Raw genomic sequence first — 14,461 nt, forward strand, 5'->3', positions numbered from 1 at the left:
TAATAAATTGACCGTAAAGTGCTTGCGTACTGGTTCATCGAACTTTGTCACCGACCGAAAGGCAAACTCGATAATAATGGAATCTTAATGAGGGATCAGTGTCTTTCGAATCACCGTTGATCGTGCCGGCCGGACCGGAATATTATTAGCGGCTCTCATAAAACGTTCATAGGACGGGAACGGTTTTCCGATCGATGGTTGCCTTTAATAACGAGGACGTCGTCGCGCGAGATGTGAAAAGACGGCGCGGCGCATCTCTGTCCGCCGTCGAAATCGATCACTCGGCCGAAGTATTATTATGCGGTTCTTTTAAATCTTGGAAATTGTCTCGGACAAAAGCATACTTTCCCGTAGACAACGCCACCGCTTTGCGCCCAAAGCACTTCATCCGCCATTAAAATCGCCCGCAGTCCCCAACGGGGACTCCTCCTCTTAAATTACATTCGCCATTAAGTTCAGTCCATTTTAACTTCACGCTCATTTTAGCTTCACAGCAACTTCACCATGCTCCGTAATAGCATCGCCATAATCATCCGTTTTACACTTGCATATACACATACGTTGCTTATTCGCTGGTATTCGCGCGAATCTATTATTTTATTAAATCGAATTTAGATATCTTTCTATCTCGACACGGTGACAGAGCGCGCTCGCAAAAACTGATCAAATATAAACGAGGAATCACGTTGTCGGCTCTACGTCCGCGCATAAAAATTTAGTTTTGTCCTGATAAACAAATTTATTTATTCAACTCACAGAAACAACTCAACGCGCAGTTAATGGACGGGCGTGGTCTCTATGCCGCAGAGACGGTTTTACGAGGCGGGCATAAACATTTACTGTTTTCGACGGAAATTCGTTCGCGCGCATTTTATTCGTGACAATAAAATTTTGATTTTTTTTGTGCCCGTCCGCATTTCACAACTGGTCCGTGCGGTGTTAAATCGACTTTTCATCGACACGCTAATTTGATTCATTTTCTCTGTTTTCGAACGATTTATTTTTATTCTAATTGCGCGCTGAATCGAATTAATTGGGAATCTTCCTTCGGAGTGCTGGGGAAACGACTTGTCTGATGAATACAGTCAAAATAACCAAGATCTTGCAACCACATCACGAGCGCAATCTGAGCACACTAATTGGCTATAGCTATGTTGAATCTTATATATATAATGGTGTCGACATATACATTTAACCTTCCTACGTAGAGGAGGGCGCTATGATGGGCTGATGTCGCTTGCCGGTGTTACTTTGCTTTCACGGGCTTTTCCTTCGAGTATCAAACGAGAGCTTTCGCTATATCTATATATATATACATATATACATACATACATAGGTATATACGATGAGAAGTGCGGAAGTAAAGCAATAAGAAGCGGGAGCAGAATGGGGAAAGAATGAAAAAAAGACCAAAAAAAAGAGTGGAGAAATAACAAAAACGACGGAAAAGACAACATGATGGTTTCGGGATTTATATATGCAAATACACAGATTACCCTTCGCGTCTTCCCACGCGAAAAAGAGACGATACTGCAGACGTAGAAAGGTGTTTAGGACGACCGCGAATACACAACTGACTCAAACTATACTTATACATGCTTCACACACATACATCGACCAGTCAAAGCAGGGACCACGTGATTATGTCTGAGCTGGGAAACAATTTTGCATGGAGCACACGTCCACGCCGTTCTACTATCGACTCCGCACCGATTGTCCTACGCCGACTTTCTTTTTCGAATAACTGTCCTCCTGGCTCTTCCCGAATTCTTCTCGATTTCCTGAGTTCCAAGTTTAAGTTTCCGCGTCCATTCATATATATATATATATTTTTTTTTTATTTTTTTACAACGATTAAAGACGCATGCCTGATGTATGTATACGCTTCACATCTATTCAGTATCTCTCGGACTATCTTTCTATTTCCCACCTAATACCGCTTCAACAATTTTTCGTGCATGTAACGGTGATCTCTTTGCTGCGCATGACGTGCATATCTTGTCACGACGATAACTCGTAGCTAGAGGAAGGTGAGCCTGTTGTGCACTTCGCGTTGTGTATTCCGCTGCTTCGGAATTAGTTTCGATTCGAAGCTGGATAGTACTCGAGTAATTCAGTAGCTTGTTGACAAACGTTAATTAAGGAATGTTACGAGTATATCGAGAAATAATAGAGCTCTTTCGAGCATTTAATTTAGATTTTTTTCGAGCGTTGAAACCATTAAAGAGAAGACATTTTACTTACCGTTTGTAAGTATTATGTATATCGAGTGATCCATCTAAATTCTTACACGCTAATTTTTCACGTAGAAGTATTGCTTTTTATACCTTTTTTAATGCGAGGATAGAGAGATCAATGTCCGATCATATATCGACCTGTATCACTGACTCAACAGAGCGTAATACTAATCTCTCAATCAAATTGTCAAATGCGGTCGAATAACGAGTGAAATCTGTCACCATTGACAGAAGCCACGCCTTCTACGCTCTAAGAAAATGTTAATTGATTCAACGCTTAATGAAATAATCGGCGACACGACAGAATTGTCTAATATAATTCTTACGTCCAAGAAGTACGAGTACGTATTTAAAGCGTTTTAATCACTACTTGTTCAAATTCCGCGATATATTAAATATTACGTAAAATAATGCCAATTATCAAAATCTATAACGCGAAGGCTGTGCACGGTACCGATTAAAGAATGACGTCGATTGGGAAAAACGATCAAAGGAGGAGAAATTAATGCCCCTCTTACTCGTGTCGATGGCGGATTACGGAAGTGCTCGCGCGTAATCCGCGACTACGCACCACTTTACGTAATCGCGCCAGCAGCAGCAGTAGCAGCAGCAGCAGCAGCAGTCAAGGATCACTTTCCTCTCGAGTCGATTTATCCGAGGCGTGAGAGAGTCAGAGAGTGAGAGTGTGAGAGAGAGAAAGAGAGACGCCTCGCTCGCGTTCATTCAGCGGGATAACTGACGACGACGCTCCCGTTCCGTGCAATTTTCCGGTCGCTTCGTCATCGCCGACGCTTCCGGCCATTTCGTTTATGAACAATTTGCGAGGACTCCTCCCGACCCTCTCCCGTCGCTCTCTCTCTCTCTCTCTCTCTCTCTCTCTCTCTCTCTCTCTCTCTCTCTCTCTCTCTCTCTCTCTCTCTCTCTCTCTCTCTCTCTCTCTCTCTCTCTCTCTCTCTCTCTCTCTCTCTCTCTCTCTCTCTCTCTCTCTCTCCCCCTCTCTCTCCCCCTCTCTCCCTCCTCACCACTTTCTCTCTGTCTTCTCTCTCCCCTCTCTCTTTTTCTACAATCCAGCTTTCTTCATTTTCCTTTTTATTTCTCATATTTCCTCCTCGAGAGCAATTCCTCCTCGGCGATCCACCGCGCGTTTAGTCTATCGCCCAAGGGTCAAATCATTTGCAATCTGCCGATCCACTAGTGAGTCCAGACTGAACTTCCTACCTTCCGTGGAGTCGATAGCTGAGTGACGTCTCCGTGCCAGAGACAGGCGAGTCCTCATTCTTGAGATTCTCCGTCCTGGTCGCACGCGCGCTTTGATCCGACACCCACGAGAGCTAATTCTCGATCGATCCTCGTGCCAACCACCTCTGAGACGCTTCGATCCGTTGGCCTTTTCTTCAACTGACCATTTGCAGTAACATACACGTGTGTTGCCGAAAATTTCCTTTCGACCGACATAGCAGAATCCAATAGTATGTCACGTGGTCATCAACATGATCATAAAGGTAATTCCCAAGATTTCGCAACTACAGTTTACGTGACAAGTGTTATCAGCATTTAATCGAACAAATTTCTACCGAAAAATTTTTCAAACATCTACGAACGTATTCAATTCGAAGTCGAATTCTTTGAGGAATTATCAGTAAAATTATATAACTTATAAATAAGCTCTGCTATCTTACGGCGACAGTGTTTCCTGTATAATAACTCGCAATTTACAACTGTTATAAGATTCCGTTGATAAGCAGGTCATAAATTCCCGCGGCAATATGAAAGATGGAATAGGGATCGTGACCCAACGTTAGATTATTGTCGGCGAACTGTTAATCGTAAACCGAATATATCCTTAACCCCTGTTTCACGGCAGATGGGTCATCTATAATACAAATCAATGAACCGCCGACTGTGTGGATCAAGATATACACGCGATCACGTATGAAATACATACACACACATCGCACCTAGAGAGAATTACGGAGGGAAAGGGACAAACGCGGTAGAATTAATTGAATATTGGGTCGAAGTTTACACTCACGAATATAATACATCCGACCTACCGATCAGCCAAACTTCAACTAGTCCATTGATCGTCAACACAGATTACAATTTGCTGGAGATACTTTCCACAGAGTTCCGTGGATCTTAATAATAATATCATGAGTCTCCTTCAAGTTTGGTTTACAGGATACTTAATAGCGAACTTGTTACGGAATAAAAGATTGATTCTTAACGCGTAGCCGAAACATTGAATTTTATTAAAGAAAAAGTTTCGCGCACGAGGAAAGTCCAATTTAAAAGACACTTTGGCACTTATCTTCGTCTTGTTTCAATTTACATGAAGGTAACACGCATAACACCTACTATAGCAACACTATTGTTAAATAATGTAGCAACACGTGGAGGGACACGGATCGAATCGATTAATTGAAAAAAATGAAAGAATGCTCTGTAACAGAAAAAAAAATTATAACGTAGAATCTCCAAAGAATGAGTACTCGCTGTGGGCAAAGCTTAGGCTAAGTTCGCGTTCGCTTCGCGCACATATCAGCGTGCCCTCATCTTATCGAGAGATTCTTGTCGTTATTGTTGATTCTCGTATCTTGATTCGGGGCGATCCTTCAAAAGAATCGATATCCTCGAGACAGCGAATTAATTATTCCAATGACGTTTGCCAAACATCACGTTCTCGGAGTCTTGCAAGTGGAAGTAACAAATTGCTTAGAAATCTGATCTCATTCGCCGATATTATTTACTACAGAGAACATATTAATTGCGTGTTGATTACGTTAGCCAGGTTGACCAGGTTAGATAAGCTGGCGAAAAAGAGTCCTGAGCTGAATACACAAATATTCCCAGCGCTGTATCGTTTTCATAGTATACGTTATGTACATATCGGAAGAGCAATATCGTAGTTGCCGCAATAATTTTGCGTTAATTCGAATCGTGCGTAAATAACATGGAGATTGACGTACGTTCATTAATTATGTGAAGACCGATAAATTGAATCCACACGCACAAATCGAACGTGCGTGCAACGTTTAAGCCGTAAAATTAAAACCGTAATTTTCGCTTCTATTTCACGTTTTACAAAAGAAACGAGAAGAAACGCAGTGCTTACGTTTGATTACCGTGAGCTAACCGGATTTTGCACGCGCCTCGCAAATTACGAACTCGCGCGTGTCTAATCTACCCTAAGCGCATAACACGTCAATAAATATTCGCGCGCGTTTGCTGATCGGCGGCTTGCGGTTTACGCTACACGTACACGTATATACACATCATACGTGCGCGCGGTGATTGTGCCACATGACGGTTTCTTGTTGCCAAGCGACACAAGGCGCATGTTTCTCACGCCACTTGCATTCGCGAATGATAGACCGCGAACAATCTCGCAGATTTTCATTCACCGCCGCCGTTCCCTTTCGCATCACCCACATTCACGCCGCGTGAAATACGCTTCAACAAACGATCTTTCCACGGCAATTTAGCCGCTCGTCGTCACCCGAGCTCATTCTCGAAAATTCAAAGGGCAAAGAAAATTTCAAATGCGACCCTATTCAAAGAACAAGATGGGGGGAATGCAAATGCGCGAGTGCACTCAAAGCTATTCGCCGCGGCAAGGAAAATCGTCGCAAAATCTCGCTTAAAGCGAGAAAGAGATATTCCACAGTTATCATCCCTATGTGCACCATAGAGAAATTCTTAATTGGGCAGTGTTCCGATAGGAATCGCGAAAGTTTACCATCCAGCGTGTTCTCCGCGTGCTGATGATAATGGCAATCTTCTCGTTCGCACACATAGGCATAATTAAACGTACGCCCGGGAAAGTACCTGACAAATTAGTCGGCCGACGAAGCAAAACGGAAGGAAAAGAAAATTGAGGATACGAGCACACAAAGCCGAAAAATTCCACTCCACGAATCACCTGGCGCGGCGGGTGCCATTTTTCAAATTTCTAATCGAGTCATGATGCGCGACCCGCGCGACGCGCACTTTTGCGGGGGAGGGCGACAATAAAATTTTTCTCCGCCCGGGCGAGACTAGACGTCGGGAAATAAACGAGGTGCTCGATACCTGCCTTTCACCTGTTGCACGTGTGTTTCTGCCGCACCGCGGTGTGCAACGACACTTCTGCCTTGAAGCAGCTGCTTCTTCTCTTTCGCGTTGCGTCTCGCGTTTCCCGCGCGAGTTCTCCTTCGTCTTTGTCGTGCACCCTTGCAGTCGTCGATCCGTCAGTATCGCATCCTCGAGCGACCGCCCCCACGGTTGCCCGTGAAATTCCCCGCTCTCGGAATTTATTCCTCGTCGAGGCAAGACGGACGGCCGCGTGCCCATTTGACTGCAGCGAAATACATTCCTCTCGATCGCCTCGAATTGAAATCCCGGGGTTAGTAAATCAACGGGATACGAGTTGCGGACATTTATTTTGAGCATGCTGGTATTGATCGGCGCCACGAACGGTTTCGATTTGTCTGTCTGTCATTGGCAGAGAATGACGCCAAGAATCGATCGGGCGTATTTTCAACTCGCGTGTAAACGATAACTTTGCACGAGACAGATTTAATTTTATCGCAGAACGCGTAACGTATGGTCAGATAAGTATCCAGTATCTGTCTAGAGTAGACATTCACGTTGCATAATGAAATTTGTTCTGAGGACGATAAGATAATTATATAACGATCTCGAAATATATAAAAACGTAAAGTTACAATACACTCAATTTTATGTGCAAACTTTCACTTGCAGCGACAACGGGAGATACATAATTAACACAACATGACAACAATAACGATGAAATTTCCTAAAATCAATGACGGCACTTTACCGCTAAGTGGCAGACCTTGATATAAAGGAGACGAAAATGATCATACGCGACTCATAGGCGCGAAGCGAACGCGTTTGTTCGGATGCGCTCTTACTTGCGTGCCCCTCGGCGCACTCGATCACGAATTACAGATCAAGCTGTAATGAAATCTGCTACGTGAAACGTGCGGTGCGTGCGAGCTGGGGCACTCATGTAAGACCACGTGCCGAAACGAGAAAAAGAAAAGAGGGAAAGATGTACCGACCTCTCTCGATGAATACATTAAGCTGCGTTCTTCTTACTAACCCTTAAGTGTTACTCGACGAGAAGTTGGACATCCCAGTTGCTCGAGGAAATTGTCCGCACACGGCTCGCTCGCGCTGTCTCGGCTCAGAGCATCGGGCGTCTCGTTCCGACAACTGGATTGGTCATAGAATCGCGAAATCGCAGGGTCGCGCGCTCGTTATATATCCGCAAATCGATTGTCATGCGAGCGCGCGGGACCGACGATAAGGCGCGCCCTCGCGATCGGCGAGGACTCGTTGAAGAACCGAGACAACAAGACGCGCCGAGGCGGGCGATTTCCTCCTTCCACATTTGCGTGTCGGACGAGAATTGTAGATCGTAAAGAATCGTAAAACCCCCAACTCCCCACACCCATAAAAATATATCGCAATGTCGGGGCGGTGCCGTTACCGCCGCCCTTCTTTCGCAGTGCAGCATGCGGCGGCAGCGGTGGAATTTCTTTCTCTTCCCTTTTTTTTTTCTTCTTTAATTTTAACTCGACTTGGCGATTTTGCGTGAAAAAAAGTGCCTCAGTCAGCTGAACCTGCGCGTATAACGTCGTAACTTTATGATGCGTGGGGCGTTATTTTACGCGAGCGAAATATTTTATGGATATCTCGCGTCGCGCTCTGAAAAAAAATCGAGATAACTGCGCAAAGTATCGGGAAACGTCGCAATTTGCGGATTTTACGTCGGAAAGTAACGTTTCGTCTTCGTCCTCGGATTTCACGCAGCCGAAAATTTTTGTGGAACTGAGAAAAGCGGCTTTTGTAACATATTTCAGCGATGCCGCGCCCTACACGGGGAATCGAACAGCATGACGGGCCGCGTATTTTTGTCGGTTGGCCCTTACCTCGTTGAATATCACGCAGAAACGACTCTCCCGTCCAAAACCGCGGAAAACACAAACCGCGTACGCACGTGCGCGTGCATATATGCGCGCACCCGCGGAATACGATATTTACGCGAATTCGGTATTTACGAGCGGAACGATCGGCCGAGATTCGGTGATCAATACCGAGCTCGTTTGCGCGTTTTCGTCCGAGTTCACCTCGGTCCCCCTCGGTGAATTCGAAATGTTCGGAAAACATTCGGAAGTCTCGCTCGTTAAAGCGGGCTACACACAGATATATATATATATATATATATATATATATATATATATATATATATATATATCAAGAAACAGTATCGTGATACCATCTCGATAAGATATGTCTCAGATCATGTACTATACACATACACACACTGCGATATGTAGCAGGTATCACTTATCTCTAGTACCGACAATGAGTGCATGATTTTTGAAAGTGAAGTGTCAACTTCACAGTGGCGATTAGCGGGGATCTATCGCGAGATTATTCTACACACTTGAAAACAAGCTGAGACATAGCTTAGTATCATTGTTTCGGTCTCTACTCTCTAAATCTGAATCAGTGACTATTCACTAATTCAGATTTAGAGAGTATGTATTCCATCGACAGCTGGAGACTAGATTCATGTATCGATACTCGTTGATACTTATTGATACATGAAACCTTCGGAGACGTACCCACACACGATGAGACATGACTCATGAGACGGTATCACGATACCGTTTCTTGATACATATCTCTGTGTGTGTAGCTCGCTTAAATCGCGGCCACGTCGAGGAACCGAGCTTTATCGACCGGAACAATTCAATCGCAACGAAGATCCTTTTCCCTTTTTTTCCCTCGTCGCGCGTCGTGAGAAATCACCGCGCGAATATCTTCTCTTATCAATAGTGTAACGGTGATTTTTCGATGGATTTCGAAACGCGTTTGTAGGACTCGTTAAAAGCTAGACGGAAATCAATTAAAATGCGGCTGTTAAACACCCGACGCAATCGAGCCGAACAGCGAGAGATTCTAGACAACGGCGTAACGCGAGGGACATCCCATACACGTTTTCGCACGCATGCACGCGGCGAAATTTACGAGCGCTGTGATCCATCGTGACCCGATGGGATAGGTGCCGAAATGCGTCGCTCGTTTTCGACCTCCCGATTACGCGCCGCTGCATCGCCATCGCCCGTCGTCCGTCGCCCGTCGCCGTCGCTGCAGGTTGCACTGCCTCCCCGCATCGAAATGCAGTCCGAGCGCATTTCCACCAATTACTCTGCCGCATATAAACATTGTCTCTCCCCGACCCCCGCCCCTCGACTCATATCGACTGCTCTCCCCCCCCCATATTTGACATATAAATTGTATATCTGTATTTTGTGCCAAACTTGAAGACTTATTGTCGTCTATATGTCGTACACCCGAACTTTGTTCGATCCATTTCGCCCTCCGTCACTCAACGTATCAACATCAACCGTATTGATTGATATGTCTGTACAGCGTGTGTGTCGCATGTCATGTGTGTGTGTGTATATATATGTACAGAAATTAATGGCCGTTTCGTGTCGTAACGCGGCGTAGCTTGCATGCTTTCTTGACGGTGCATAGGTGATATCCCCAACGCTCACACGCAGATTTCCCTCCATGTCCTCCCATGTCACGTGTCCGTGTGAACGTGTTCGCGCATCAGTAAACTACAAAACGGGGATTGAAACCGGAGTAACTTTAGCGAGTTCAAATTTCGGTATCGTAATCGATGTACAAAAATAACTTCCACATGTATGTTCCGCGAGTATAAGCCGCGCTCTTTATACCCCGAAGTATCGAGACTCGAACTTGCCGAATAGTTACAGCTCGCCAGTTCCGATCCCCCGATCACAGAGAAAACATATACGCGTTCGTGTACGTCTGTATACGTGTATACATGTGTGAACGCTTGGATGTGAATTCGTGTAAATGTAAACTCGTTAAGGAGCATGGTCAATCGCGCCTCATCGTTTTGAATCGACTTTAAACGTAGTCGCGATTGTATGACGTCGCGAAACACGAGCGCAACACTGTGCTCCGACCGTGACGTTCCTTCCTCTGCATCAAGTCCGCTGCCATCACATTTTATTTTCGCGTGGTCTCACTTCGTACAATCGTATCTTCAGAAGCGCGCGAGTAACTCCTTGCCCGTTGAAAGAGTTCTCCAAGCTGACGATCGCCGGCGCGATTGTGCAGCGTCGATATTTCGGAGAGTTTCGTGAATTAGGAGAATTTGTGGTCTCTCAGTCAGAGATCGAGTCTGCAAATCCGTACACCTCTAAAGATACCGAAGCGTTTGTTTAATTATCGTTTTACGTTGCAATCGAAAAACATCGAGATGATGTTAAAGACTAACATCATTTCTAATTGATTACAGATTAATGTTTGCATGCATGCATCCATTTACAGTAACAAATTGAAGCCGGTATAATTTGTATATAGGTTCGTATTTCAATATTACGTATCTATGCGAGTATAATCATCATGTTTATTCAAATCGGTGGGAACACAATGTCAGAAGGTACATTTGTCCTCGTACGCGGAAAATCGAACCGGTCACAATTATACCGGTTACGATTTTAGATTTTACAGGTGGAATTTAGCGGTCGATAGCGAAAACCGGCTCGTTCCCGAATGTAATCACCCGAGGTTATGATTATCAGACGAGGCGCTCGATTGCACGTGCAAGAACCGGATCCTGCGGGGCCGCTTCTTAACGTCATCGGCCTGATTAAGCCTGTTGGATAAGAGGCGTTATATATGAAGATTGAATTTAATTAGTTAAGGGGTTGCGGCGCCGCGCCGCCGCAGCCAGCGCATTTACATCTCGAGACGTCCATTCCCGATGCATCGCGTTGGCGCAGTATACCACGTGTAGCCGCTAGCCGCTCCGGTGGAGTAAGGGCCGAACTAAGCTACGAAGCAAAATATATATGTGTCGCGATGAATTATGAGGGGCTAACTTTACGAGCCCCGGTGTATCCGATCATAATTTTCGCTACAAATTTTACGATATACCCTACTGTACAACAGGTTCCGGCAAGCAGCGCTTGTCGGAATTATTACGGAGGATGATCATAGACGAGATCAGATTTGGACGGGAAAGAGAGAGGACGATGGCGAGAGAATGAACGAACGATCTGATTGGACGAGCCAATGACAGTCCGGATAGGGAATCTTCTCGAGAACGAGAAAATAAACGCGATGTAACCGACGGTCGAACTGCAAATGTGATTGCTACACCAGAAACCCCCTTACAATTTTCTCGGTACGAACTACGAACGTGACGTGGATCTTTGCGTATATTCAGAAAAAGACGAGGTACCGCTCCTCTCGAAGATATACGTAGTGCATCAAGAACTATTGAAGTCTTATCGAATTCGTTTTACCGTTATTGTGCCCAGGAATATTGGAAAATAACGTCTTTACGAATAATAACATCTCTCCCCCCAAAGAATAACGTTTACCAATATCGCGAGAGAGCTTGGAACGAAAAGGTGTTTGTAAAACTTATATACGACAATATCAAAGTATTTATGAATTCACATAAAATTATTCCATTTGATTTATATATGATTCGCATTGATCTTCGCGATTTCGTTGCTTCTGTAAATGATTAAATAATGAACCGCCCAGGGTTATTCCATCCATCAGAAAAGGGCTTCTTCGGAGCCTTCGATGGCCCATGGGAACCGGGCAAACCATATCCTATTTGGCGCCAGATCAAAGAGCAACAGATACCCAACGAGCGGCACGAAGCTTAAAAGAACCTGGAAAATCTTTTCAAAGTATCTCCGGCATCGTCACTTTATTTCCCGTCCTCCAATCCTCCATGCAGATATAAGAGCGGAGATGTAAGCGGCAGGAATCTTTTGTTCAAGACTTCTTTTAATTACTTTAATATGATTGCAGCGCGATATCCGCGTAGGGAAGTAGCAGGCTGTGAAATTTTTTGGTCAACTTTTATCGCACTTTAATTAAAATATCTGCACGGAGTAATCGAGCGCAAAATCTACATAAACCAAGTTGTTCTTAAAACTAATATTTTATCGTACGAAAATATGTACGGATAGGAATGAGGGTTATTGACTTTACTTTTCGTAAAGCTCTCAGATTAATATCTCGTTTGTAGCACCTTAAACTCGTCGAAGACAGGAAACTTATCAAACTCTCGCAAAATTTTTTTGAATCTCTCAAAATCTTGTATCACGGAATATGTAATAGCTTAAAGCTCTTCGAAAGCTAAAGTCAACTAATTTCCGTTCTTCCACGAGCTTGCCTTATCAAATATTCGCGGCGATGCGTGATATGATTTTAAGTTTCGCGTAGAGCGGCTATATGATTACTACGCCTTCGCGGCGGAGCCGAGCACAAGTTGCGAACCTCCATCGGAGAACGAGGACTTCTTGACCACGCGGAAAGCAATTTTCAGCGACGGTGAAGAGCCAGTTTTCCGCCTGTCGACCGCACGAACGCGTTTTTCCAGGCGCTCACGGCGCCCCGCTTCACGAGAGAGAAATCACCGTCTCTTCTTCGCACCGTCCCACGGCCAAACGGATTCTCCCGTTGCACGCCTTATCACGTAACGTCGGTTTGCGGATGCACCATCTCGTAGACGTAGTAGTGTAGACGTAGATATAGTCGCACGAGCGGAATTCTCAGTAGTTGCATGCGCACGTTCGGCTTCGAGTTACCTAAACGAAATGTTCCCCATCGTGTAGATACGTGCCCATCTTAATCAAACTTTGACCTTGGTAGCTCGATCTGGTACTCAACTCAGAGGAGGGTGGTGACTTATCCGATTTCATCATGAACGGGGAATGGTACCTCATCGGTGAGTTTCACTGAGCAAGTTTACGACTTGTCAGGCCAATCAGACTCTGCCTCTGTATTGGCATGAGTATATTTGTATGTGTGTTTGTGTGCGTAAGGGAACGTGCCTATTGAAGGCTAAGAATAAAATCTCGAATCGACTCGATGCGCATCAATAAGTGGATTCTGCAGTAATAATACGGAAGTAAAGCGCTGGATTAAGTAGTATAAAATGCATTTTAAAAAGTGGATAAAAATAAATTTTTGAGAATTTTGATTATCACTCAATATCACTTAAAATTGATATGTATTAGCAACGCTTAAAATAGCGACGATTTTTTTTACACTTTGTCTCTCATAAAAAATTATTTCATCGAAACAAACAAAATTTTAAAAGAATTCGATCGACGTGTTGTCTTAATGGTCGACAAATATTAATTGTGAAACAAAAAGCATATTACTTAATTTCTATTAAAAAATTATATCTATTAAAATTCTTATATCTATTATATCTATTAAAGTTCTTAATGTTAAATCATACACGGATATCCGCACATATAATATTATATAATATTATCATTATTATTTTTTTTACTGTTATTTTAATTGTAAAGGTCTAGGCTTATAAGTAGTTTTATTGCTGATACCTTATCTCTTGAAGTGTAGCATTCTATATTTTCGCTTCTATATATGTATAGTGTAATTCATCTTACTTACACTTCAATAAAGTTATTATTTCGGGAAAAAAATGAATAGTATATAAATGTGGAAGAGAAGAAAGAAGTCAGTTTGACATAATTGAAATTCTCTCTCTTGCCGTTTCACGTTCAGGCTTCAGCCTCGTCTGTTCTCGGCACGCATGTACAATGGTAATGCACCTACGTTAATCCGTCGCAATTTGCGAATCTGTTTGTACAACGTGTACGTTGTAAAAGTACAGAATGGGGATGGCATTACGAATGCAATAATATATTGCAAGGAGCTATTATGGAATTCAACGATTCTATTTTCGAACGGTAATTACGCAGTCATATCTTTAACGGCTGATTATAATCTTTCATCCGCGTTTCATCGCGATTGCGCTACATATACGCAATCAGAGTATTTATTCAACACAATTGTACTCAATAACAACGCAAGCTCGGGTCCTCCAAATCGTTACCTCCTAAGAGCGATCTTTCGTTTACGAGACTAATTCTCGCAAATAACGACAAGCCCGTTCTCCGCTTCCAACTTTGTGTTGAGCGATGATACGAATACACAATTCGGAGTTACGACTGTCTCTTGGCGCAGTCGGTCTATTGAATATTCCCGAGTACAAATGTATTTATTCATCTCAACTTCGTCAGCATAATTATTTAAAAAGTCGAATTACTCCCTAGTTCCTCAAGACAAGAATCTTGAATTGTTCCGCTGTATATTTATACGATGAAAAA

The 14,461-nt window shown here is 43.7% G+C and overlaps 1 protein-coding gene and 1 long non-coding RNA gene across 4 annotated transcripts in view; one reads left to right on the forward strand and one right to left on the reverse strand.

Annotated features, from left to right (window-relative positions):
• Nucleotides 1-14,461, forward strand: part of Nachralpha6 (nicotinic acetylcholine receptor alpha6) — a 222,444-nt gene that overhangs the window by 117,899 nt on the left and 90,084 nt on the right. For all 3 annotated transcript variants that reach the window (XM_071784423.1, XM_071784414.1, XM_071784402.1), the window contains exon 7: nucleotides 12,972-13,047. In XM_071784423.1, the coding sequence (XP_071640524.1) occupies nucleotides 12,972-13,047 (76 nt within the window). The remainder of the gene's footprint in view (nucleotides 1-12,971; nucleotides 13,048-14,461) is intronic.
• The window catches only part of LOC139816753 (uncharacterized), a 278,339-nt gene that overhangs the window by 108,863 nt on the left and 155,015 nt on the right, over nucleotides 1-14,461 (reverse strand). The window lies entirely within an intron of this gene.

Source organism: Temnothorax longispinosus, chromosome 1 (assembly GCF_030848805.1).
Source record: "Temnothorax longispinosus isolate EJ_2023e chromosome 1, Tlon_JGU_v1, whole genome shotgun sequence".
NCBI lineage: Eukaryota > Metazoa > Arthropoda > Insecta > Hymenoptera > Formicidae > Temnothorax > Temnothorax longispinosus.